This window comes from Anabas testudineus, chromosome 8 (genome assembly GCF_900324465.2).
Source record: "Anabas testudineus chromosome 8, fAnaTes1.2, whole genome shotgun sequence".
In the NCBI taxonomy this organism is placed as follows: Eukaryota; Metazoa; Chordata; class Actinopteri; order Anabantiformes; family Anabantidae; genus Anabas; species Anabas testudineus.
Window position 1 is genome coordinate 8,992,544 of NC_046617.1, and position 24,928 is coordinate 9,017,471.

The 24,928-nt window shown below is 39.7% G+C and overlaps 3 protein-coding genes across 4 annotated transcripts in view; 1 reads left to right on the top strand and 2 right to left on the bottom strand.

Moving 5' to 3' along the window:
• Positions 1 to 81: 81 nt before the first annotated feature.
• Positions 82 to 6,916, bottom strand: dnajc7 (DnaJ (Hsp40) homolog, subfamily C, member 7). Its single transcript, XM_026351402.1, has 14 exons — positions 6,810 to 6,916; positions 5,903 to 5,991; positions 5,654 to 5,778; positions 4,680 to 4,793; positions 4,325 to 4,399; positions 4,117 to 4,235; positions 3,337 to 3,490; positions 3,042 to 3,206; positions 2,393 to 2,484; positions 2,197 to 2,270; positions 1,938 to 2,084; positions 1,679 to 1,831; positions 1,496 to 1,558; positions 82 to 1,410 (listed from the first exon to the last, which is right to left on the bottom strand). Exons 1-14 carry the CDS (start codon positions 6,881 to 6,883, stop codon positions 1,373 to 1,375), a joined length of 1,482 nt encoding a protein of 493 aa, XP_026207187.1. The 5' UTR covers positions 6,884 to 6,916; the 3' UTR covers positions 82 to 1,372.
• A 13-nt stretch (positions 6,917 to 6,929) lies between these two features.
• On the top strand, positions 6,930 to 10,143 carry nkiras2 (NFKB inhibitor interacting Ras-like 2). Its single transcript, XM_026351414.1, has 4 exons — positions 6,930 to 6,982; positions 7,426 to 7,540; positions 7,877 to 8,118; positions 8,257 to 10,143. Exons 2-4 carry the CDS (start codon positions 7,447 to 7,449, stop codon positions 8,497 to 8,499), a joined length of 579 nt encoding a protein of 192 aa, XP_026207199.1. The 5' UTR covers positions 6,930 to 6,982; positions 7,426 to 7,446; the 3' UTR covers positions 8,500 to 10,143.
• Positions 10,144 to 14,264: 4,121 nt separating this feature from the next.
• Positions 14,265 to 24,928, bottom strand: part of znf385c (zinc finger protein 385C) — a 103,795-nt gene continuing 93,131 nt past the window's right edge. Inside the window, exons 6-10 of one of the 2 annotated variants that reach the window (XM_026360871.1) lie at positions 21,496 to 21,864; positions 21,139 to 21,326; positions 19,707 to 19,805; positions 19,048 to 19,137; positions 14,265 to 17,582 (exon numbers count right to left, since the gene is read on the bottom strand). In XM_026360871.1, coding sequence (XP_026216656.1) covers positions 17,352 to 17,582; positions 19,048 to 19,137; positions 19,707 to 19,805; positions 21,139 to 21,326; positions 21,496 to 21,864 — 977 coding nt within the window. In that variant the 3' untranslated portion in view covers positions 14,265 to 17,351. The remainder of the gene's footprint in view (positions 17,583 to 19,047; positions 19,138 to 19,706; positions 19,806 to 21,138; positions 21,327 to 21,495; positions 21,865 to 24,928) is intronic. The other variant, XM_026360881.1, reaches the window with a different exon arrangement.

Consider the following 24,928-nt stretch of genomic DNA (forward strand, 5'->3'; position numbering starts at 1 on the left):
TGGTCACACGCTGTCATGTTAGAATTAAATCATTATTATTGTAAATAAAATTCTACTTAAAAAAAATAAAATAAAATACAATTAAGGGGAAACTCAAAGGAGGCCAACTTTATTAACACGGCTGGTACTTTTTAATGGTAGAGGATGGTTTCACCATGAGGGCAAAAACAATGACAGAAAAGATAAGGACACTTTTCATCAAGAAGTGCACCAACAAAAAGGTCAGGAAGCAACTGAAAACTACCCATCATCACACGGTGCATGACTTTCTTAAAGCATATTGACTTTTATATTGGTTCTATACTAATGCTTATTTGTTGCATTGAGTGAGATCAGACAGTTTGTATCACAGGCAAGGACCACAAAGAGAAGAATCTATATCTGTGCAATTTTTCATGCAAACCAAGCAAAACAGTTCTCTTCCTGAATTTGTGTCAAAGGGGGAATTGGTGCAACTTTCAAATTTTTACATAACGGAAAAGTGTCCTCATCTTACACCAATGCTTCTATCAGAGTAAATGTACAATAAATATACAAACCAAAATAAAAAAAAAAAATGGAAAAATAACTATCATCACAAATTAACACTTTACATTCCAGTAAAATGTACAATGCAGCAATCCGTGAATGGCAACATCAAACATAAAAGCTGTGACAACAAAAAGGAGAGGGACTTTTCTGGCAACAAGGCCAGCACTGTTTTCTCCGTTGCCATCTTTTTAGTGTGCTTCAGCTGTATTGTATGTGTATATGTATGTAGGTCTAGGCTCCAGATGTTGTAAATTAAAAAAATGCTCAAGTCTTCCTATTGACTTATGACAAGGAGGCAGTTTTCAGTGCGAATTTGTAGCAGCAAGCTGCTGAGGTGCTGCTTGCTCAGCAATTATCTTCAGAAATCACTAGGCAAGGTATTAACTTTCATGTAGAGAATACACCCTCAGCAGTCAGTTGAGACTATTCAGATAATCGCTTACTCAATGTTCAGCATCTCAAGATTTCTCCAGGATGTCACTTCTTGCAGGAATCCCTAAAAGCTACTACAATAGCTGCACAATATCTCATATCTCAAAAATTCTGAAAGTGTTTGGACCAGTGTTGCATTACTGACTTTCAAGTTTGTTTCTTTCTGGAAGGAAGAAAACCAAATCCAAAACCAGTAACACTATCAACTCAGTGTGAGCCGTCTTTTTGTCCTTGCTATACGGGCATTAAATCTTTTGCTGCATGTGGTCATTGGGTTGCATTCATTCAGTAAATGGCATAGACAAGAGTCTGACTTGCAGTCAGTCATTAAATATGGATGGTGGGTCAGGGGTTGACATTGTTTAAAAAGTCCTGATGCTGTAACAGTTTAGGTAGACGAATCTTCTGACTAACCAAACTGGAAGAAGAAATTTCCTGGTCCAGATGCTGAAACAAAGATCAAAGAAAAACAAATCAATAACTCAAATATGCAGACTACTGTATATTCTAAAAACATCACAACATAACTTACCTTCAAAACTAAAACCTCCTGGGCCTCCAAAGAATGCCTTGAAAATGTTGTTGGCATCAAAATCTGGTTGGAGACAAAATGCAACTAAGGATCAACACAGAGAACTTTCCAGCCGCATTGAACTTTCTCACAAAAAAGGAAAAAAATTGTTAGGTTAACCACAAGGCTTGGCTACGTGCTAACCTCCCATGTTCATGCCATCATCCTCCAGATCTTGACCGCTGTCATAGCGAGACTTCTTCTTTGGGTCTGAGAGCACACTGAAGGCCTCACCCACTTCCTTGAACTTCTTTTCCTCTTCTTTTTGCACCTCAGTACTAGCTCCACTGTGGCGGTCTGAAATGAAGTGAAACAACCACCACAAAAACAAAAAAGTTAACAGAGACAACTTTATTTATTATTCACTTCACTTAATATAGTTGTGGGAAACTTTCGCTACAACCTGGGTGATGTAAAAGTGCCCGTTTTCGGTAAGCTTTCTTGATCTCATCTTCTGTGGCGTTCTTATCCACCCCAAGTACTTTGTAGTAATCTTTCCGCTTGCTTTTCTTCAACTCCAACTGGGCATTTTTCAGGAGGTGCTTGTGTTCTATGACAATAAATAAATAAATAAGTAAACAAACAATAAAACTGAACTTGAAGGACATGATTCTGCTGTAATCTGTGTCACCTCAGCGACAACAGAGGAATCTGATTCTCACCTTTTGTGTGCTCTGTCTGGTAAACCTTCTCATAGTCTCTCACAGCCTCTTCATACTGCTCCGTGTCCATGTAGCTGCAGCACATAATGTACAAGTTTGTTACCTTTTTTATCAGTCTGAGGGACAGCTAACAATTAAATCTTCTGTTTCTCTATCATTCAAATACATTGCAACAAGTTTAAAATCCTGGACATACCACTGTGCTCTCCGTAAATAGGCCTTAATGTAGGTCTCATCCAGTTTAATGGCCTTCGTGCAGTCTTCAATGGCCTGTTCTAGTTTGTTCAGCTTTCAAAGAAAATGAAAGGAGCGTGAAGCAGAAAGAGAAGGAAGCGTAGTGGCCTAGTTCTCCTGATGTGACAAAGTATAGCATTGCAAAGTTACCCAAAACCTTTATGCTGTTAAAAGGGACAGAATGAGGACTGCAAAGTGTGTCCTTGTGCCAACTATGAATTTGACTAACTGAACGAGGCTGAGTGTGTATACAGCATGGTGACTTTCATGCCACGACACCACTTTATGTCTATAGCAAGGCGATCATTAAATTCTCATTAAAACTATCTAGGTCTTGCAGAGTTTGTTAGTGTGTAGTTCTGTCCTTTTTGTGTCTCTTTAGGGCTGTTTTCACTTCTCCTTTACAATATTTTGTTAAATATAGCCAACTTTATTGGGCAACATATTAGCACACAGCGGCAGATTACAACGCCACCTTACGTTTGCCAAAGAGTATCACCTTTTGTTCAATTTAAAGGAATATAAAGAGCCACAATCAAAATCACAAAAAGGGAAAGTCTATAAAATGTAAAACTGAGTACTCTGGCATCTCTTCTATAAACATTGCATACCTTAGATCCAACAGTGGCCCTATTACAGTAGAGCTTGGCATTAGTCTTGATGTTGTTGGGATCTATTGTTAGTGCATCCGAGTATAGGTCATAGGCTGCCTCAAAGTTTCCGTCCTTAAACGCTTTGTTCCCCTCCTCTTTTTTGGCTTTTAGTGCTTTGGCATTCTGGAAAATTATACATAGGACAACATTAAAAACTACTAGAACAACAAAGTGAAATATAATAGTCAGTTGTTGGCTGTTAACACCGGACTTTAATCAGACTTTGAAAACTATTATGTACTGAATTACTCACTCTGCATGCAAGGCGAGCTTTGTCATGGTCAGGAGCCATACGCAGGGCCTGGACAAAGAACTGGACTGCCTTGTCAATACAGTCCTCATAGTACAGACAAAGACCACGCACGTACAGTGCATCTGCATTAGTGGAGTCCATTCGCAAAATATCACTGTATGGAAACAAATAATATCAATGCCACAGAAAAAAAACAGATATACATATTAAAGGCACAAAAACACTATCTTATCACCTTTAAATAGTTTCAGTTCACAACAGACAATAACAGTAAACTGAGGAATCGAATTTAATGTAATGTAGTAACCAAGATGTCTAAGATAGATGTGTTCCAGACAAAAGTTACTCATGGTTAAACTGTGATAATAACTGCACTCTCCTCTCTGAAACAGATCTATTGCCAAACATAATAACTATTTGAAAACACAAAAACATGCCATTGTGCATACATTGTTTATAATGATGATGTGTAAAAGCCCCATGTGGATTTCTATGGATCTGGAAAACTTCAAGTTATCAAAGTTTAGTTAGTTCAAGAAGTCAATGTAAATCTTGCAGTTGGTGCCCAACATTTGATTAACTTAATAGTATATATAGTGTCTCACTTATGAAACATGTTTGTTTTTTCTGTCAAATCACATATCACTGTCTCCTGATTCTATAAAATTATGCAGTTTGGGATTACCCACCTGTTATATCTGATTAATCAGCATTTAAATATTTCATAATGAAGGCTGTTTTAACAAAATAAATGAATTCCCTTGAAATATGCTTTCTTACCTGGCTACAGCCTGAGCCTCAGGGTAACGACCCAGCAGGGCTAAACACTCAGCCTTCAAAATTTTGAACTTGTGACAGGCGGGGGCAGAGTCCAAGGCACGGTCCATGCAAAAGACAACCTTCAGACAACCACAATCTGTTACTGGTCACATACCAAACAAACAACAAAATAATGTAACGCAGTACTATAACTAGTTGAGTAGCTTACCATCCTGTAGTCTCGCTTATCAAAGCCAATCTCTGCCATTCTCTCATATTCAAGGATGGCTTCTGTATTCTTCACCTGCCAAAGGAATTTGTGGAATTCAGTGACAATGGCAAAGACCTCTAGTAGTTAACTTCATTATTTTGCACCTACTACTGGCCTCTCATGACATGTTTAGTAATTGTAAAAGACTGGTCAATGCAAGGTCAATATAAATAACCTCAAACTTCCATCCTGGCTTGTACATTGGGAGCTACCAGCAATTGTGAATTAATTCCTCTTACACTGAAACTTATCTCATAGTGTATAATAATGTACAACTTGTCAGACCAACTCTCTGACACTGAGAAAAACTCACCTCCTGTTGGGCCTGGCTGTTGTCTGGCTCCAGCTCCAGAACTCTCTGGAAACAGCGGTTGGCAGCCATAGCATTGCCAAGTGACAGGTGGCACTTGCCCTCTCGCAGATGGCCCTGTAAGTAAAAATATTGTACACTGCCCGTCCAAAAAAGAAGTCACCACCTGGCTTTAACTAAGCAAACAGGTAAGAGCCTCCCACTGGATAATTACTACATGGATGATTAGGTTTCAGCTACCAACAAGTTATTTAACCCTAACTGAGTAGCTTCTCATTTCTTAAACATCTACGTCAGAAGACACATTTTGTGGTCGTGGAAAATAAGTTAATTTGTTTCAGATGAACATCTTTTCCAAATAAATTTCCTTGTTTGACGCATGCCAAATTATCGGCATGCATCAAACAAAGAAAACATCTAAGCAGATTCCTGAAACTAGTAAAACTGGGTTAAAAACTGTCTAATGGAAGAAGGTCATGTGGTCTGATGAGTCCAGTTTTTCCCTGTTCCAGAGTGATGGGTGCATCAGGGTCAAGGCTCAAATTGTCAAAGAGTGCTTCAGGGAGCATGACACATCATTCTTACACATCGATTGGCCACCACAGAGTCCAGACCTTAACCCCATTGAGAATCTTTGGGACGTGCTGGAGAAGACTTTGTGCGTAGAACTCTCCCAACAACAATACAAGATATTGACTAAAAATGAATGCTACTCTGGACGGGAATAAATGTTGTGACATTGCAAAAGCTTATCGATGCCACGGCGAATGCATGCCATAATCAAAGCTGAAGGCGGCCCAATAAAATATTAGAGTGTGTGACTTTGTGACAGTGCACGTCACAGACAAAACAGATAATGTCTTTCAATTCCTACTGCTGTGTAATAATAAGACTAAAGAAATTTCAAAACCCCTAAAAGACGCGATCTAAAGTAGAGAAAAGTTCTAAGTAGATTTTCACTTTGGTAGAAACCTTACCTTCACAAAGGTGTTGTCTAATCGTACTGCTTGCTGTGAATCCTCTAAGGCCTCTCTATATCGGCACAACATCATTAGTGTGGCTGCCCGGTTTCCATAGTAACTTGCATTCTTTGGACACATGTCTGTATAAAAAGTTAGTCATACCCCACTGTAGTCAGACAGAATTCAAACAATACAAGATGTCAACATAATCTTGTACCAAACTAGCAACAGGAAGACTAAGCAAAATTGCATGAGAATAATTACCAATGGCCTTGGTGTAATAGTTGAATGCTTCTGCATAATCCTTCTTGATATAAAAGGCATTGCCTTGCTCTTTGAAGCCCTCTGCTTCCCTGTGCAAAAGTGAGCAGAATGGACAATCATTAAAAAAAAGGGTTAATTGTAAATTTAGCCATGAAGTCTGGTATGACTGCAGATGAAGACAATAAACAACTATTTGCAGTTGTCAGCTGGCTGGGTTACAGGCTAAATGAGCGTAGAGAACTTCTTATCTGCAACCATTATTCCTCAAGCATTAATTCTGACTATTACATTCCTAATCTTGTGTACAGAGATCCTGCCCAGGACTGTGGGTGACTCTCAAAGTTTCTTTGCCCACGTTGACTGAACACAGAAAGAGCCAAGCCAACAGGGGAGAGGTGTCAACTCCAATCACACACGAAGCTATTTTGTGCAGCTGAGGGAGGGAGGAACAGCAGAGCCAGGAACATATGACACCATGCTGTGGGCCAGAGCCATTACTTTTTTTGGAAGCCCTCTCGTGTTTTAACATTACATCACGACCACAGTGAGTGAATGGTGTCATTAACAAGTTAGCCAGCTATTACCATTCTAGAAAAATCTCAATAATGTCTAAGCACTGCTTTCACTTTGCAAGTAGGCTTTCACAGTGGACAGAAAACTTAATGGCAGCTGTACATTGACATGCATTTTTGTACAATGTGTTTGACTGCAGAGTGTATGGCAACCGAGCCACAGTTAAACGGGACCAGATTTAGCAAAGCAGTTAGCGGTAGCGCGCAGGTTAGCTCATTGCTCACGGTGCGACAAGAAAATTAACATGACAGAGATCTCTGATTGCACACATCGTTGGGAGACTTCGTTATAGATGCGTTTCTGCTGTTGACAACACAGCCTTTGTTTGTCCTACCTTTCTAATTCTTCGTCACTAAGCAGGTCCGCGTCAGGGTCCATGTTCATAGCATCACAGTTCTCCGTCGCCATTTTGCCGTGGATGAGAAGGGGTGGGGCCACATATTGCAGTCGTTACGTCATCTGTAAACAGGAAGTAGCCAGTCCGTTAGCTCAGGAAACTGCTTGCTTGTAAGTATGAGGTTATTGACATAACAAATACACATTTATCAGCAGATACACAATATCACCGAATGTATTTTTAAGAGACGGGGGTTTACTTGATATCCCTGCTTTGTATCTCTCAGGGAGATAGTGCTAAATTAAGCTATTTATCACATACTGTAGACGTTAGCTTTCACAGCTAGCTACTGTTTTACATTGTACATACGCAGGACCGACGTATATTATTTGTTTGTGTTTTGCTAGCAATCTGTCTTTTCGTCCAGTCTGCTATTGTGAGTGCGTGTAATTTAATTTGTATAGCCCCAAATCACAACAGCAGTCATCTTAAAGCACCTTACAAAATATGACTGTATACAGAAGAAAATCCAACAACCCCAATAACAATAAACTAAACAACGATGTGCACTAACATGGTAATTAATCAGCTCCATCTCTTCTCCGATAAACAGATCTTCTGACCCAAGAGAGTCATGGGCAAAAGCTGTAAAGTAGTGGTTTGTGGCCAAAGTGCAGTTGGTAAAACCGCAGTATTGGAACAGCTACTGTACGCCAATCATGTTGCAGGTACACATTTTTGTGACAAACTCTAATACATCTTTTCATTCATTCATTCATTTGTTTGTTTAAATAACAATGCTTACATTTGCTGAATTTGTTTTATTGCTGAATATGTTCTAGATTCTAGAGCCAGTCAAAATATTGCTTTGCAAAAATAAAATACACAGAGCCACAATTGGCTCTTGTGGTTTGCTAAAATTCATCAGTTTAATTTTGTCATACATGAACACGACTGTACATTCTTTTCTGACACTATTCTGTCTGTCATTTAAACATACAACTTTAATGTATTTCTATTTGTATGTTGTATGTAAAATGTTAATGTTGTTTATCCATTGTTAGGTTCAGAGCCCATGGAGACCATTGAGGATATCTACATTGGCTCCATAGAAACAGACCGTGGCACAAGAGAACAGGTGCGCTTCTACGATACCCGTGGACTACGGGATGGGATGGAGTTTCCTCGACATTACTACACTTTTGCAGATGGCTTTGTACTTGTTTACAGCATTGACAGTAAAGAGTCTTTTAAGCGAATGGAGGCACTCAAAAAAGACATTGACCGTCACAGAGACAAGAAGGAGGTGAGGGCAATTTAAATGTTATTTTCAGATTGTCTTTCAATCAACAAACAGACAACCTGCCATAGTTGTTGTCACTAATGCTGCAACCGATATAGTGAAGCACAATGGTGGGACTAATCTGATGATTGCAATCCACAGGTGACCATCGTTGTGCTGGGTAACAAGCAGGATAAGCAGGATGAGAGGAGAGTCGACTCTAACGTGGCCCAGAATTGGGCAAAGAATGAAAAGGTGCGTCTGTGGGAGGTGTCAGTGGTAGACAGACGCACACTAATTGAACCTTTTGTCTACCTAGCCAGTAAAATGACCCAGCCACAGAGCAAATCCACTTTCCCTCTTAGTCGCAACAAGAATAAGGGAAGTGGTTCTACAGACAGCTAAATGACCAGACACTGTTACCATGTTTAAGAGGGACAAAAAGTGTATTAAAGGGAACCTTGTTTTGCTATAAGATCAGTTTTAATATTATGAATTATGAGTTAAGAATTTTGAAAAGTTATGAGCAGAAAAGCAGAATGATTGTCATGGTAGTTATGCAGTACACACTGAGTATACTAGTGTTGTTATAGTAAAGCATTTTTTGATTTGTTGTTCCTATTTTATTGATTTGGATTATGGTTAAACTGTCTAAACCATCCACATTTTTCATAATTACTGCTGTTATGGTTGGACCTACAGTACACAATGTAGTTTCAAAACTACTGACAATCAACAATCAACTCAGTTTATACTTAAACACTGCTTTTAAAAGTTTTAAAATATCATAGACACAGTTCTCACTTTATAAATAAATTAGGACCTACTACATGTGTACACTGGCTGTTATTATATGTACATGTATGTTACAGTACATGTACACACACATGCTGATGCAGAAACAACATCAGTTGCAAATGTTACTCAGCTATTGCATTGTACAAATGCTGAATTTAATATGTTGTAAATGGTGTAATGGGTAAATTGATTTTATTGTGATATTGTTGATGTTCAGTCGTTTAGTAACAGTGCTAACAGTAACTATATATGAGATTCACTGTTGCATGTTGAGTAAAGGAGTAAACGAATTACATTCCTTACCATATGTGGCCTTACATGTGCATGTGCATGTAAATAAGAGATCAGACATGCTCAGATAACGGCTGAGGTGCTACTTTATCCTGATTGCTTGCATAAAAGAACACACACAGACACACACATATACAGAAGTCCTTATCATCATATTTACATACTCTATAAAGATGTTATATTTTTGCTGAGCTGTAAAATGAAACAAATGCGAACACATTAGGCATTAACTTGTTCATTCAGGGTGCAACATGAGGTCACATTATGTGCAGCTTTTACTTTTTGTTTTATTGAAAAAGGCAAATCTGTTAATAGTGTCTTGAATATCCATGTGTTTGTACCAGCATCACTGGTCCACTGTATCATATTACGCATTAGTTTCATGTGCAATTTTGTAGTGGTGCAACATTATAAAATCGAGACCAAATCCACGGCACATATGACCCCAGTTTGTGTTGTGATTACAAAAGACTGGATTGTTACATGACGTTCAGGGAAAGTACAGAGTATATATTATCTGTGTCTTAAAAGACCCCGACTTTCAAAAAATTAAGAATGAACTGACCGTGGCTCAAAATTGAGGTCTCGAGCTACGGATACGGAGAGTCGTTTCATCCCTAGAATTTAGAGCATTCATGCTTTATTATCCCCAGAATGTGTTCACTTTATATTTGTTTGCATGTTTTGATATAGAAATATATTTTTGTGCCTAACAAAATGTTATTAGTTAGTGTAGTATCATTCATGGCCAATAGATGTCTCTGATCTTCCAGTAAAACACTGTAGATGTTCTCATTGAATACTGTAAGTTGCTACTCTATGCTTTTAGATTAGATTGTTTTCTTTAGTATACACATGGAAATGCCCATGTGTATACAATTTCAACAGCCTTTAATAAAGTGCACTGATTTGTCAATTAAGTTGCATCTAATGCCAGTAATAAAGGTGTTTGTTGTCAAATCAAGTCAGTTGATTTATATAGCACAAATATCACAGATTGGTTTAAGGGACCTTATAATTTACACAGCATACAACACCCTATGTAATTTGATCCTCGAATCAGGTGTGGAAACAATTACTGGAGACACAACTGGGGAGATGTATAGAGTAACAGTATATTACTGTGTTGACCATCAGAATAAAAATATAGATTGTAAACATGCATACACAGTAAATGTAGCAAATCATACATGATTGTCTTTATATTGTCGACACCCTCATTATGCAGCTTTGACTGTTAAATTACATTAATTTGAATGGAATTTGTTTCTTCGAATTTTGCATACATGCACGGCACATGTGAAAGACTCTCCACAGAAAAGCATCCGTGGGCTTTATACTTAAAATCTAAAGTTAATTAAAATTTTAAATTCATTTTTTACCCTTACACTGGCAATACCATCATTGCTGATAACATCAGATTAGCTGCTCAACACATTTTTCAAACCAGTCTGGAAATGAAAGAGGAAATGATCTGCTAGTTCCACACGGGCATGTTGTCTGGAGAGGTTAATGCAAGATAATGAGAAAACCTCAAGTGGAACATTTATGAAATTATATTACGCTCACCTTAGTTCCCCATAGGGTGTTATCAAGTACCATCTCATTTCATGTTCTTTTTAATGATTAAAATTGATTCAGTGTGGTGATGTTACTTCACACAAAGTGGTTCAGCACGTAGTGGTGTTCATTTTATGTCCCCAAGTTCCAACAGTGAGGAACAGATCCCTGGAAGTTGGTAATATGTTGTCCTGTGAAACCTTTCAGTATCATCATGTCACTATGGCTGTAATGGCCCACATAAAAACAGAAAGATGGATGAAGATTAACAACACAAAATGTGAAATACACGCTGTGAGCCTGCCAGAGTGAAGGATCGATTTGTCAGCTTATGACCGGTGCAGTTTATGAGCGTTCTTCTTTCTTCAGACCATAAGAGAGAAATTTGTACTTGCTAGTCACAGGGCAACAAGGTGATGGCCTCATGTTGCTACCAGTTAACATTCTCTGTAAAATAATAATAATAATAATATAGATGCCACTAGGTTTTGTGAAGAGAAAAAAGGGTTTTAACCATGGAAACTGCTGCATTGACCTGGTTTTCACAGTCACCATCATGAAGCATCCCGTTAGCAAAACCGTTCCTCACAGGAGTGAACTTATACAGCAAGAAAACAGTGCCCCCTTTATTCTCTTTGATATCAATCTCTTTGTGTGGAATGGAAATATCGGCTGGCCGTAAGTCATCAGTTATGTCAAATGTTAGCTGCTATGCTGGCTGGCCACAAGCGTCTGAGACAGATCATTTGTCCTGAAAGCGTGGGGTGATTTAATCTTGGCTAAGTCGAGCGTAAGGCATTTTGAGCCATGCAAAAAAACAAAAGAAAAAAAAAGGATCCAGTCATTGCTTATAGTTTGTGCTAAACCTTTCTGTGTTCGTGCCTTCGGTGAATCTGTTGATAGAGTTTAATACCTTTGACAGAATCCTGGGGATATGTTGATACATTGTCTTCCAGCACTAAATAGACAACTAAAGCTCAATAAAGGACTAAATAAAGTCACAGTGGAAGCTGGAGGACAAATTGATTAATTTTGCACTTAAATACAACTCTCTGTCTTCTTCTGCCATTTTCTTTAGATTCTTATACCAAAGTGCAAATCTGCACATGTTTGAAACAGATTGCTCTTTATAGCATGGTAACCAGTGGCACAGCTATTATTATTATTATTCATATGCAAAGGATGTTAATGTCATGAGTGACACAAACAAGGCTAAATACATGAAAGTAAGTGAATACTGATATACTGGGCATTTACATTAACATTGTTGTGACGGGTTTTGCGATAAGAATGAATTCATGCAACAGATAAACTCAAATGAGTAAATGAACCTGTAGTGACTGCTATGGAATAGTATGTTAATTTGTCATTACACATATGCTTGTGCTGTGTGGTTTATCCAGACTCCGACTAGACATTTGTTTCAAAATATTAATTGAAACATTCACATTTATCCAATATATAAGAGGAGATGGTCTGTATAAGTTAGCATCTTGAACAAATAAGTAAATGGGCCCAAATCACTAACAGTGGGCCAGTACATGTTTTTTTTATATTTAGGTGAGAAACCATGCATGTTTTAATGCAAAGGTAAGGAAAAGTATTTGAACATCTGGGATTATTAATTTATTTAAGTGAGAATTAAAGTCAGGTGTTTCAATCAATAGAAGATGAAGTGAGGGAGAACCTTCACTATCAGTCTGATCTTATCAAGACAGGTTTGTAGAACTGTGCCGTGGCTTCAAATTTCATTTGAAGACCTTTGAGGAAAAGTTGTTGAAGCTCACCAGGCTGGAAAGGCTTCCAAAAGAATTTGTAATAGGCTTGGACCCCATCAGTTGACAGTCAGATTGTGCAGAAATGGGGAACATTTAACCCAACTGTTAATTTTTCCAGGATTGGTCAAGCAACAAAGAGAACAAAGAGTTCACAAGCAACTCAGGTGGTAAAGTCTAGGGAAATAAATGCCTTTCTTGCAGTGGCTAATATTAATGTTCACTATCAGGAGAACAACAATAGTGTTCATGGCAGTTTCCACGATGAAATCCCCACTCTCTAGTAGGAACATTGCCAATCAACATCCCTGAGTTGAAGTGGCTCTCTAAGGAAGAATGGGTTAAATTTCCTCCAAGCTGATATGCAGGGCTGATATTACTGGAAATTGTTTGCTGAAAATGGGGTCCCACATGCTTACTTGTTTTTTTAGTATCATCCTGTCTGCCAATGCGAATTTAAGATATAAACTAATTACTGCATGATTACTGTAAAATAACCACTGTTATAGTATTTTTTGATGTTGTTCAGAAATTGCTTTATTAGATTTGACATTTGTTAGTCATGGTAATGACTACACAAATCTGTGTTTCCTTTTCCATGATATAAATTAAGTATTGAAGCTACAGTATGTTTATAAAGTGGGATTCTTGAGTGAAGGGTTAATGGCATATCTCCAGTAGGACATCACTTCCTCCTTCAAGAGAAATCAGATAAAATAATTGATCAATATGGCAGATACACCTATCTAGTTGTTTAGCACGTTCATCATGTCCTTCTACCATATCAACAGCTTTAGTAAGTGCTGGGGTTTCAGTGACTTTCCTTTGACGGGCATCACAGACTTGATGGTGTGCTTATCCACTATTACTATGAAGGATAGACCCGCATGAAGGCTCTATAATCCAAAATCTCCCCTTCAGATGAATGAAAATGGAAAATAAACCAGAGTTAATTTAACTAAATACATAACCTTCTAGGTAAGATCTTAGTCAGTTCCGTTTCAATATGTTATAGTCAAAATACAAAATGACAGAGAGCATACAGAGCAGACAACAACTTAACAAACACACAGTAGATGGTGAGTAGAGCAGTGAGCTGGTGTTCCACAATGCAGGTGGTAGATTGATTTTATATATAAAAACCCATAGTGCAATGCATTGTAGTGGCCATCTGTGGAGAATCATCTGAAGACAAAGCAGATTAGCTTGTCTCTGAGCCACTCAGGTATATTATTCTATCAGCCCTCTATGTGTCACAGACACAAGAGCTCACGGCAGCTTAGTTTGTTTCAATTTGCTTTCACCACTGTATCTTGGATAAACACCGGCCCTGCCGTCACAAGTTGTTTCCTGAAATTGCTGGAAAATGAGTAGCTGTGGCTCGATGCTGTGAGGGTGTTGCACACTCTGAGAAGCCGGTATCCCTGCACCTGCACCAGGATCACATGTAAAATCTATATACATTTGTTTCAGCTGGACATTTCCTGACAAAGAACTGGATGTGCTTATTTTTGACTAAATAGTTATAATAATAATATTTTGAACCAATTGTGCTTTTTGTTTGTCTCCATGTGATTTATCTGCACCAGAAATAAACATAATGCAATCAAAGGAAAAGAGTGAACGTGCAATTTTGAGCTACTGAGCATTCATGTGTCACTATTTATTCATTAGAAATCATGTGCCTCAGGTTTGTGTTTGTGTTTTTTTCCCTCACACACCCCCACACACATTGTTATTGCTCAGATATCAATATGAAGCAAAGTACTGCCTTCTGGGATGCTGCTGTGTTCCATTTTTACCCATGACGCACACACCCATACAAAACACAGATATTTACATAATAATTTAAACCATTTTTACAAGTTCTAAAAGCTTTATTTTCCAAAATCCATCCCTTATCCTCTCTAATGTACAGCACTGTAAGTTTGTTTTTTTCAAATCATCCATGTTTACAGTGTTTCCTGCTCTCTAGAGCTATGGAGGGATACCCTGAATGGATGGTCTAGTTAGCATTTGCTCAACCTGTCACCCCTGAGAAGGCCTGGCTAAAGTGGATATAAGATATCATCTAATAAAGGCCTTGAATAACATTATTAACTCAGTCACCGTCAACAAGGAGAAAAGAAAATCACTCAAAAATGTTGTTTTTAAATTTGTTCTCTTGCACTTTAAAAAACATATTCGCAAATCCATGTAAACAAACAAACAAAACAAAAAAAAAAGAAAGAAAGAAAGCAAAGCATTTATTCCTTTCTCTGTATGCTGTACAGAGCCTACAATAAGATAATCTACTCCCTTCTATGATAGCAGTTCAATATCATACAGATAACAATAGCAACTCTGATAAAATCTCTAATAGTTACTCTATGATTTCTACATATAATTTGCCTTATCTAGGTTTATTTTAATAAAAGTTTCTGTTCTTTAGGTCAGAGTTCCCACTGAGCAATAGAAACAAACAGTGAAGATTAAAGGCTGGCTGGCTCACTGAGTAGTGCGACTGGGGAAAATCACATCAATATGGCGGGGAGACCCGGTGGCTCCGCTTACCCAGAAAGACTCGGGGGTCCTTAAACAGAAATGCACGTAGGATAGAAGGTCTTGTAGAAGCACTAGTACTGGATGGCAATTACAGAGTTCACACGACAGATGGCACTGCTGCATCACAGACAACTATACATATTGCACAATGAGAGATGCATAGGGTTTGCTGTAATTTAAGAGAACATAATTTGGTATGAGTGTTGAAGGAAGGATGATGTGTGTGCTCCAAGTCCTTATGAGACCTTGCCAACAGTCCATTTTGGCAGCGGAAGGGCTGAGTGTCGGTAGATATCCAGTGTGGGAGGGTGGAGGGAGACAGCACACGAGCATGAACAGCAATATGACAGTTGATGTTGCACTTGTGACACTTATCCCAAACACTTGTCTCTGATGTAACAATGTTTTGCTCAGTGGAAGTCATACAAAAGTTCTCCTGCTGCACTAAAAAGTGAAACGGCAATGTCATACGGCGCTGGAGCACCCTCACTGCAGCGAGGGAGCAGTTATAAATGGAACAGCTCAGCCTAGAGTCACAACATGTGGAGACTGACCATGAGCGTCAAGCATCAAGGGCAGCACCGTCAAGACAAGCCATCATTTCAAATGACCTTTTGCTGACAATTCACAGTTGGCCCTTGGCTGTGTTGGAGTACATAATACATTGTTACAGGTGTGTACAGTATAGAACAGGTAAAGCCACTGACACACTGAAAACACATCATAAACATGAACATACATAATGTATTGCTTTAAATGTGAGATTTGTCTTATTCATGGATAAACCATAAAGTAATCATTCTCACCTGATTGTATGTTTTTTTTTCCAAAGCTAAATTCTCACTGAAATTGACATGGGATTGTAAAAACATACACCCAGTGGGGATAAAACAAAACAAAAACAAAACGTGAATATCAACAAAAAAATTCATTGCTTTTGTAAGTAAATTGGTTTTAAGGTGCTTTTAATGTGGTTGCCATGGCACTGTGCTTTGTTCCCTCCCACGTTGTGTGCAGAAACTGCAACAGGATGTCAATCAAGTACTGGCTGAGCAGCCTCCCCACCCACCGTCATCCAAACTTTTCACTGAGCTCTGAAACCCCCATCAAAGCTTCAAGTTATCCACTGTGTTTTCATCATATGTATGATTGCGTGTGTGCGAGTGTTGTTGGGCAGGGAGGCTTTCCCCGCTCCTCGTCATCTCATGCTGAGATAACGCAGGGAAAATGAAGGGCATCGCTGAGGTGGCGACAGCAGAGCTAAGGAAGAAGGAATGGAAAAGAGCAATCACGAGGGGAAAGACAAAATGGCATTTTGCAACGTAAGACGTCCCTAACTGCAAAAAAATGTCTTCATGTCATTAGCTGCATGAGAATATAATGTTAATCTGTTAATATTCCTAAGACAAACTGAAACAAAGTCAAGTTGACAAGCTGACCTTTTCTGGATCTTAATGAGTGCTTAATCCTGAGGATACTGAAAAGAAAAAAAATCTGGAGGGCTATGACTATGGCTGTGACTCAGAAAGAGATGTTTTAATTTTATTAGTTAAGGGCTCAGGAATGCTGTTAGGGGAAGATCAGGAGGTCGAAAATGGTGCTAAGGGGTTTTACCATATGGACATAGAGCATGTAGTTATAGATGCACATACTATACTACATACACATACTATGAGGACTTGACCACAGAGCTGTCTAATACTGGCCATATTCAAAATGCAATGTAACAGCATTTCACTTCAGATGAAACTTTAAGCTTGTGAGGCGAAAACACGGATCAATGAGACAGGCGTGTGCACCAAACCTACTGTATGATCATCCCACCTTTCATAAAACCCCCAAACCAATAAGTTAAAAACATTTTAAAAGAGCATCAAGTAAAGGGACCTTATTCTGCGGCAACCACACTAAACATACATCTAGACTCGTCTATATTTGTTCTCTAATAAATTACACAATAATATCCATAATCCAAACCATGTTGACCCATGAAATGGCTATAAAAGCGGCCTCTGTGCACCAGTCACTGTCTGGAGGCCTGTTCTGCTCCTTAGGTCATGATAAGAGGAGCAGAAAGAAGGCATGATGGGGGATCTTGGCCTTTATGATAGGAACAGCTCTCAGGCCTCGTGGCCTAGTGAGAGTCAGGGCTTGTGCATTGTTTCCTTCTTAAGTCAGACAGGCTGCATAGTTTGCGTGTGGCCTTTGTTTTGTGGGTCACACTGATGTAGGACCTAGGGTTTGGTAAAGGGACAAGACTGGAGCTCAAATGGAAAGTAGTTCATGTCTCTAGTAGGGGGAGAAGATGATGGGAGTGTGTGTGGCCCGCAGAGGCCCCGGGGCAGGCCGAAACAGTGCAGGGCCCAGGAATGGGGTCTGGATGAAGGTGGTGGTGCCCACTGGGTGGCGCAGAGCCAGTGGGTTAGTGGCCACTGTGCACAGAGTTGGTGGGGTGAGGGGGCTGGGCAGGAAGCCAGTTGTCAAGCTCTTGGTCAGCTGCTTCTGCAAGGCCAGTTTGGTCTGGAGAAGACAGGAGGGGTTATGGTGAGACGTGAGATAAGAACACAGGGAGAGTAGAGTATGTTTAATGAGCAAACATTCCCCAAACTCATGGACCTTGTTTGCATGAATAGCTGCAGCAGATGAATACATGTTCATAGTAAATACCAGACAGAACAGGATTCTTGAATGCTTGCTGCATGCACTCATTAGACAGAACTATTTAATAGGCTAATGCTAAAACTACAGCATGGACACACTTTAGCCTATTTCAGTTAGGACACAGGTGGCAGGTATTTACTCTTCACCTCTATGATTCATATCTTTTTTAAAGTCGAAATGTTTTACTCAGTGGTCATATTGACCCATGATAGTGATACATTTCAGACTATAACACAGGTCTCATACCCTTCTTATCAAATACTCAACACTTGTAGGCTTGAAAGCGTCATTTTAGATTGCTCTTTTACAGTGAACACCAGTCACAGCAAGCTTGGAATCAGTGTTGGAAAATTATTTCTCAAATGATCTTAATAGCTGAACTAATGCCAAGCTGACTACAGCTGCTGTCCTGTGCAAATGAGCAAACTATGTTTTTCAAACCTAGGTGGGCTAGTTTTTTTGATAGGGAAAAGATGTAGACCGCTCTCTGTCATGAAACTATTAACCAACAAAATAGTTTCATGAAACAAAAGTAGAATCAAGCATCAGAAATTGATTTCTTGTGGTTGCTTATAGGAATGTTCTTCAGCCCCTTTGACATTATATTTATTATACAATTTCCACAAACCTATCCAAACTGTTCAGATGATGAACAAAGAGAGTTAATGTCCATTTTTAGAGTTGCTAAGTGAAAGTGAAGTATCGCAGTTCTTAACAGTTCTTAACAATCACGTGAGTATATTCAGTGCACATTGCTGTAAAATAAGATTCATTGTGGCTTATGTTAGTTTGGTTTGGCACAGAGCTCTAAATAATACATTGCCCATGAGTGCCTGCAGCACTTGCTAAAGACAAAAAATTAGGACTAGCAAATCAGAGGGATCAAAATGATGTGCCATTTGAATTTGGGCACAAATGATATTGCAGTAGTTGCCAAATAAAAGGAAATTTATCACTTTTAACAGCAGTGTAATCTTTAGATCCCTCTCCCTCATCTAATCACAGAATTTTTAAAACTGTGATTTAGATTTTCTTCTGCACCTCTGAAGTCTGTAGGTCACATAACACTGTCCAAGATTTTAATATTCACCAAAGGCGCCTAAAATACGTCCTCCCACTTTGCAACTCTACTGACATTATCAGTGAGGTAAATGAAAAGGACTTTGAGTAGAAAAAAAAAACAACAGAACTATATCCCTTTAGTCACTTATAATTTCTTCATTATCTCTGCTCAGCCCCCTGCCCGTGGCCAGGCCTAAAGTTCAGCCAGCTGAAGCTCTCGCCCTCCAATCCAACCCCAGTCTCAGCCTCTCCTGCCACTGACCTGCGAGGAGAGGGAGGTGAGGTTGTACTGGGTAAACGCTTTCTTCATGGCAGACACAGCCACGCCTGCATAGCCACTCCATCTCACGTTCTGTAGGGTGGAGGAGGAGGAGGAGGAGGAGTGCGGGGAGAAGGAGAGATGGGGAGGTGTGTATATGACAGGAGCAGAGAAGTGATTAATCTGGAGTGCTGATTCAGGCTGCTGTTGTCAGAGCTGGTCCGTGGGGAGAGAGCAGGACTATTTTAAACCTGTCTCAGGGGTAGGGGACTCACTGAGTACAACAGTGTGCTTAACCTCTATGACAGGGACACAAGCATGCTGGCGCACCGAGACGTGGAAGCCCCTAAGCGCAACGTAACGAGATCTGTGTGTGTTTTTCTAACTGTGCATCTGCAGGGACTGGGGTCAAATCAGTTAACTGTAACAGAGATAAATTAAAACTGGTGTTTAAAAATGCATTAGTTGACAAGCTAGACTAAATTTCTTCAATTGAATATGAATTCACTCCAGCTTGGCACATGTGTACAGCATGTTCAAGCCTATCTGCCGTAACAGCAAGTCAATTATGTTTTGTGTGTCTTCCTTGAGTGTGTTTGTGGTATGCGCGCATATTTGCATGACAGTGCGTTGTTTGTCTGTGTCTTTATGCCGAGACTTACCGCTAAGCTGGAGCTTGGCTGGCTCTTGGTGTGGGGGGTAAATTTGGGTTTGGGTGGTTTGCCGGCCAGCCTATCCTTGTGCCTTCTGCTATTCATGTGCTACAGACACCAGCAGAAATACCATTAGAGAGCTAACAAGCATCTGTTGTACCACAGTAGAACAGCTTCAAATGCTGACGGCTGAATTAATAATGGATACACATTGAGTATGACTGAAGTGCACAGAAATTACATCACATTACTTTCTACTGCCACATTATCTCCTGCTCTGGCTGCAGTACTAACAAGCCTATGTCCGTCTGAGATAGAGGATGTTTCTATAAAGCGGGTGGGATGCATTTAATGCAGAAGCAGCCTTGATGCAAACACATGCCAGCTTATCCCGCACCTTTTCCACATTCCACTCCAACAAAGGCAAGCTTTCAAGACAAACCCCTTCGCTCACACGTAGTATTAAACGAACATCAAAAGGAAAGAAATCACTTCTCCAACCTGGTTTGGTGCCAGCGTAACCAGAAAATTAAATAAGGAGGCATAAGTACCTTGCAATAATGAGTGGTAAATAAATCCCTGCTCGCTGAAGAGCTTTGCAGTTACTTATAGCATCAGATTATATCTCTCTAATATGACTCCTGCTTGAATGTACTCCGCAAAATCTGCTTTCAATGGCTTCCTCCATATAGTTGTAAAAGAGACTCCTGTTTTGATTGAAGCTCTCACACATTTTCTCCGTCAAGGCAAAGTTAAAATAGACTCCTCAATTAAGTAAGGTCTTTAATATCCCATCATTCATATTTATCATTTTAATACACATTATTGGCGCTAGCTTTAATAATTGTGACATTACAGGTCAGCCTAGTCTAAGTTCAATGTGTAATATCAGTCTCTTGATGTGTAAGGTAATTGCTAACCGCAGGATTTGCATGCTGTTTTGTTCTCTGATTAATTCTGTGGCCATATCATCTGTCTGAGGAGCTGAGGTAATTATATGCAACATTTTCTCCACTGCCTGACATGATTTGGCTGGAGAGCTTTTCCCTGTGGAGTCAACATCACTCCTATGCCCTTTTGAACAAAATCCTATCAGGTTAGCACGACTGTCACTTAGTATGCCTTGACAAATCTGCAGAACTTCTCCAAGCCCCCGCTTCCCTCCTTATCTTTCATTTCATACAGTACGTGTACGAGGAAGTCCCAGATTGACAGCTCCTGCTGTTTTGTCCTCCTACTCTGCTACTTTGCAGCCAAAAACACCTTTGTGGTGTTAAACATTCAATAACTGATCCATAAGTCTGAGTAAGTCTGTAGCCACCGTATACACACATTCCTTTATTCACTGAATCGGATTATAGAAGTTTTTGTGAAGAATTACTCAACATCTCATTTTAACAGTAAATTCTATACATAGATGTGATATAAATATTCTTTTTACCTGGCTCAGCTGGGTCTCAGAATTCACAAAGATCTCACACACTTCACACTGGAAGTTCTTACTGGGCACCCCGACACTGCCTTTGCTGCCCAGCCGCTTGCTCTTGCACCCTGCACGAGCTGCCACCACTTTGCCCCTGCGCCGTGGCAGAACACTGTGACCCTCCAGCATCAGTTTGTGCTTTGTACCTGGTGGAGAAGAGAAGAGTTGACAGACACGGTGCACATGAAACATGGTGCAGAGGAATTATTACAGACTTTTATCAGACTATTTTCAGTCTAAGTAAATTACAAATGTGAAAACCTGCCTAAATATTACTGGTTGGAGAATAAAATACAAATCAGGCCATGCTCTTACCACTGTTATGTGCTTCTAATTGGGAGATGGAGTTGACTGTGACTTTGCAAACAGGACAATGGAGGTGAGCTTTGCTCTTCTTGGAGTCCTTGTCCTCATCTGACCGTGGCTCCCCATTTGTGCTGAATGTGTCTGATTGGCAGCCTGATTCAGTGTTCGGGACCCCAGCCTCAGTGACCTCTGGGACTTCGGGGGCGCTGGTGTCTATGGCAGTTTCAGAGAGTTGTGAGGAAGGCGAAATCTGAGGAGGGGAAAGGGTGACCAGCTCCACAGAGGAAACCTCAGATACTGGCGTCAACATGACTGAGCTCCTGGGACTTTCCTCTGGCTTTGCTTCCAGGTTAGTTGGTTCTAGTTCAGTCTGAAGACCTGCATAAAATAAAACTGAATTTAATAAAACAAAGACAACAAAACCAAATCACCAAACAAAGGTAATGTCATGTGGATGTCAGCTGTAGGAAGGGACACAAAACGCCAGGTCACAAGGTCCACAAAACACCAGGAAGGACGTTTTAGTCTGCTGTCACATAGAGAGCCACGCCTGACTTCAGGCCATTCGGCTCCAAAATCAGGGATCATATCACTCGTATGATCACGTGAAAGTTAATGCAGTATTTTTTATGTTTACATATTCTCTCCAGTGCTTGGGTCAGTGTTTGTGCCATCAACAACTCAAATAACTCCAGCAAAGCTGTGGATTTGCATAAATGCAGCTTATTTTTTTGTTGACTTCATTTTGAGTGGCAGAGAAACTAATTAATCTGTGCATTATCTGGGGTGCTGTTCGAACGATTTGTGGCCAAAACTGTTGGTTTTAACAGGCCAAATCATTACAATTCCCTGTTGCTTAGAAAAAAAAAACATCCAGTACAAGGTCTTTCACATAAACGATCTTTTAATAAGCTCTGTTTCATTAAGTGTAAACTTAGCTATTTAAAATGTAGTACCAAAAATACTTCTGTGAGAAGTTTTTGGCCAGTTAAGAGTAATTTCCTCCTCAGAGATACATGTGTTCGTAGCTGGACTGCTAATGCTTGCCACAGACATGTGTGCACTGAGGATGGCAGCAGATTTTGTTTTGAGTTGGAGGGTGTGAAGCCCTCAGCTACTACCTTGATCATGTGCTACAGTCACCTGGACAAAAGATTGCTGCTGATAGTCACTAAATAGCTCCCAACTAAGCTGGCTGCTGGTAAATAAGCTACATCAGATACACTAAGATGCATTTTGACACTAAAAAAGCTTTAATGTAGCTGTCTAAAAAATATTTTTAAAAGTAAGCCTAAATAAAAAAGACAAATCCCCTTGCATGCTTAACTAACACTTTTCAGATTAACTTAATTTTTTAAACACTAAATATAAAGTTAGCAAATTTATTCCCCGAACAACCATTTCTTGTTTAGTCCAATGTTGGAGGCAATAACAGTGTTTATCAAGAGGTAGCTTTGTGGCATTTTCTGATATAGTATCAGTCTTAAACCATGTGAAACAGACTAGATTAGTGTTGGTTCAGGCAAGTAAATGCCACCTACCTCCCTCCTTTCTGCCTTTCCCTCCCTTTCACTCTGCCTCACTATTCAAATATCAAGTGGACCTAGAGTCTCAGTCAATATAAACAAACTCACGGCTGCGGGGCCGTGCCAATAAGTCACTGGAGTTCCATTACACATCTCTCCTTCACCCCATTGCCCTCCTAAGGGAGTCACACACTTCACCCCGAAGCATTGTGTGCGACGCTTGCAGAATATCTCCATTTAATTTACTGTAGTGTGTTTTCTTCACACACAAGCAAGCACACAACCGTGCTCGATGCAAACGTGTACCACTGAGTTTCCTTTTTACGTCGCAGAGTAAATTCGTCATTTCAGATAAGGGTCTTCCTCTCTCATTCCCGCTAAAGAAAAGCAACCTATACAGGAACAAGATTAGACAGACCCCTTGCTGTAATGAGAGTGACCCCTGTGGGATTTGAGCTCCTCTGTAGGGGGGCTGGGGTAGGTATGATCCTGAGCTTTTGTAAAAGACAAGGCCACCTGAGAAGTCTCTAGAGGGGAGTGATACTGATCAATGGATTCAGCAGAAACCTTATAGAGGAAGACATGGGCTGGTGGGAATCAAAGCCCTCAAGACAACCAAAAGCTCAGCTAGTGAAAGACCTCTTTCAACAGAGAATCATTTCAGATACCCCTGCAGGTATCCTCATTTTAAAATCACTAGTAAATCTTCTACTTGTAGTAACCTTACATCCATTTCTTTCATTTTCTGGCTCAAGTGAGTAAACATATGATGTTTACTCAAATGTAAGGATTTGCTACATCTGCCTTTATATGTTATTATTCAAACTGAAATGATTAATGGATAATGACAGATGAGTAGATGAAAATAGTCTAAAATAGTTGCAGCCCTGAGCTTTGGGAGATTGTGAGAGTTGTGAGAAGATCTTTTTTTTATTGCAGCACACTAGGGTCAAAAATCCTGTGAAACTGTTAGCAGTTATTATACATACCCAGATTCTCCCACTCTCTTTTCTCAAAAAACAAAACAAAACAAAAAAAGCCTGTCTGCCCATTTATCAGTTGAACCTCTAGTCCTTTGACCGTCTACAGGATAAGAGACACTGTCACCAACATCGGCAAACTGTCAGACCAAAGGCCAGCACACTGCCAGAAGCAGCGGGGTCTCTGTGGAGTAGTTACACAGCAGCAAATTATGGATATCTGAATCAATGTTATGCAGGCAATCATCAGTTTTTTTGAGCCTGAAAAGAATTTAATCCATGTTTTAAGAATCCAATTAAATCTGACAGGCTTTTAGAGTGTAAACACATGTGAAGAGATCTCCATTCAGCAGATTGATCCACAGAGAACTTTAACCACAGCAAATAGCAAATGACAGCAAATGAATATGAATATTGGGCATGCTCATTCTCGCACACAGCGTGACTTGGTTTAGCAAGGGAGTGCTGATCTAAAGCAGCCACAGAACATAAACAACTTCCCGGGGGAAAAATCCTTGCATTAAACCATCATCACTGTGGTGACAGAAAGAGTCCCTGTGACAATAGTTTAAACAGCAGAGTCAATCAAAGCTGAGGATGATTGATGCAGGCCCTCTGTCTCTGGGCTCAGGCCTGCTGTTCTCTTACTGTCTCCTTCCTTTGCCGATCTAGGACATGGTTTATTTCGATCAATTAGTCCCTTTGGCTCTGCTCTACCTTGCCTCCCTCCTGTATGTATGAATTGCTGTAGATAAAAATAGATAGATATAAATAAATAAATATTATTTGGCTGCACAAATTATTTTCTGATTTTACAGAAGATTGGATAGTATTTCAAAAATGGTACAAAGGTTTAGGTACCAAAACAAACTTTGGTTAGGACGTAGAAGGTTTATAGTTCGGGTTAAAATGGCTACCTCACTAAAAAGACAGCAT

Excerpts from the sequence above, each read along its gene's own strand:
- dnajc7 (XM_026351402.1), bottom strand. The coding sequence starts at position 6,883 with ATGGCGACGGAGAACTGTGATGCTATGAACATGGACCCTGACGCGGAC. Across the intron at positions 3,491-4,116 it reads GAGGCTCAGGCTGTAGCCAG|TGATATTTTGCGAATGGACT; the intron begins GTAAGAAAGCAT and ends GTTTCCATACAG. Across the intron at positions 3,207-3,336 it reads AAGCTCGCCTTGCATGCAGA|AATGCCAAAGCACTAAAAGC; the intron begins GTGAGTAATTCA and ends ATAATTTTCCAG.
- nkiras2 (XM_026351414.1), top strand. The coding sequence starts at position 7,447 with ATGGGCAAAAGCTGTAAAGTAGTGGTTTGTGGCCAAAGTGCAGTTGGT. Across the intron at positions 7,541-7,876 it reads GTACGCCAATCATGTTGCAG|GTTCAGAGCCCATGGAGACC; the intron begins GTACACATTTTT and ends ATCCATTGTTAG. Across the intron at positions 8,119-8,256 it reads GTCACAGAGACAAGAAGGAG|GTGACCATCGTTGTGCTGGG; the intron begins GTGAGGGCAATT and ends TGCAATCCACAG.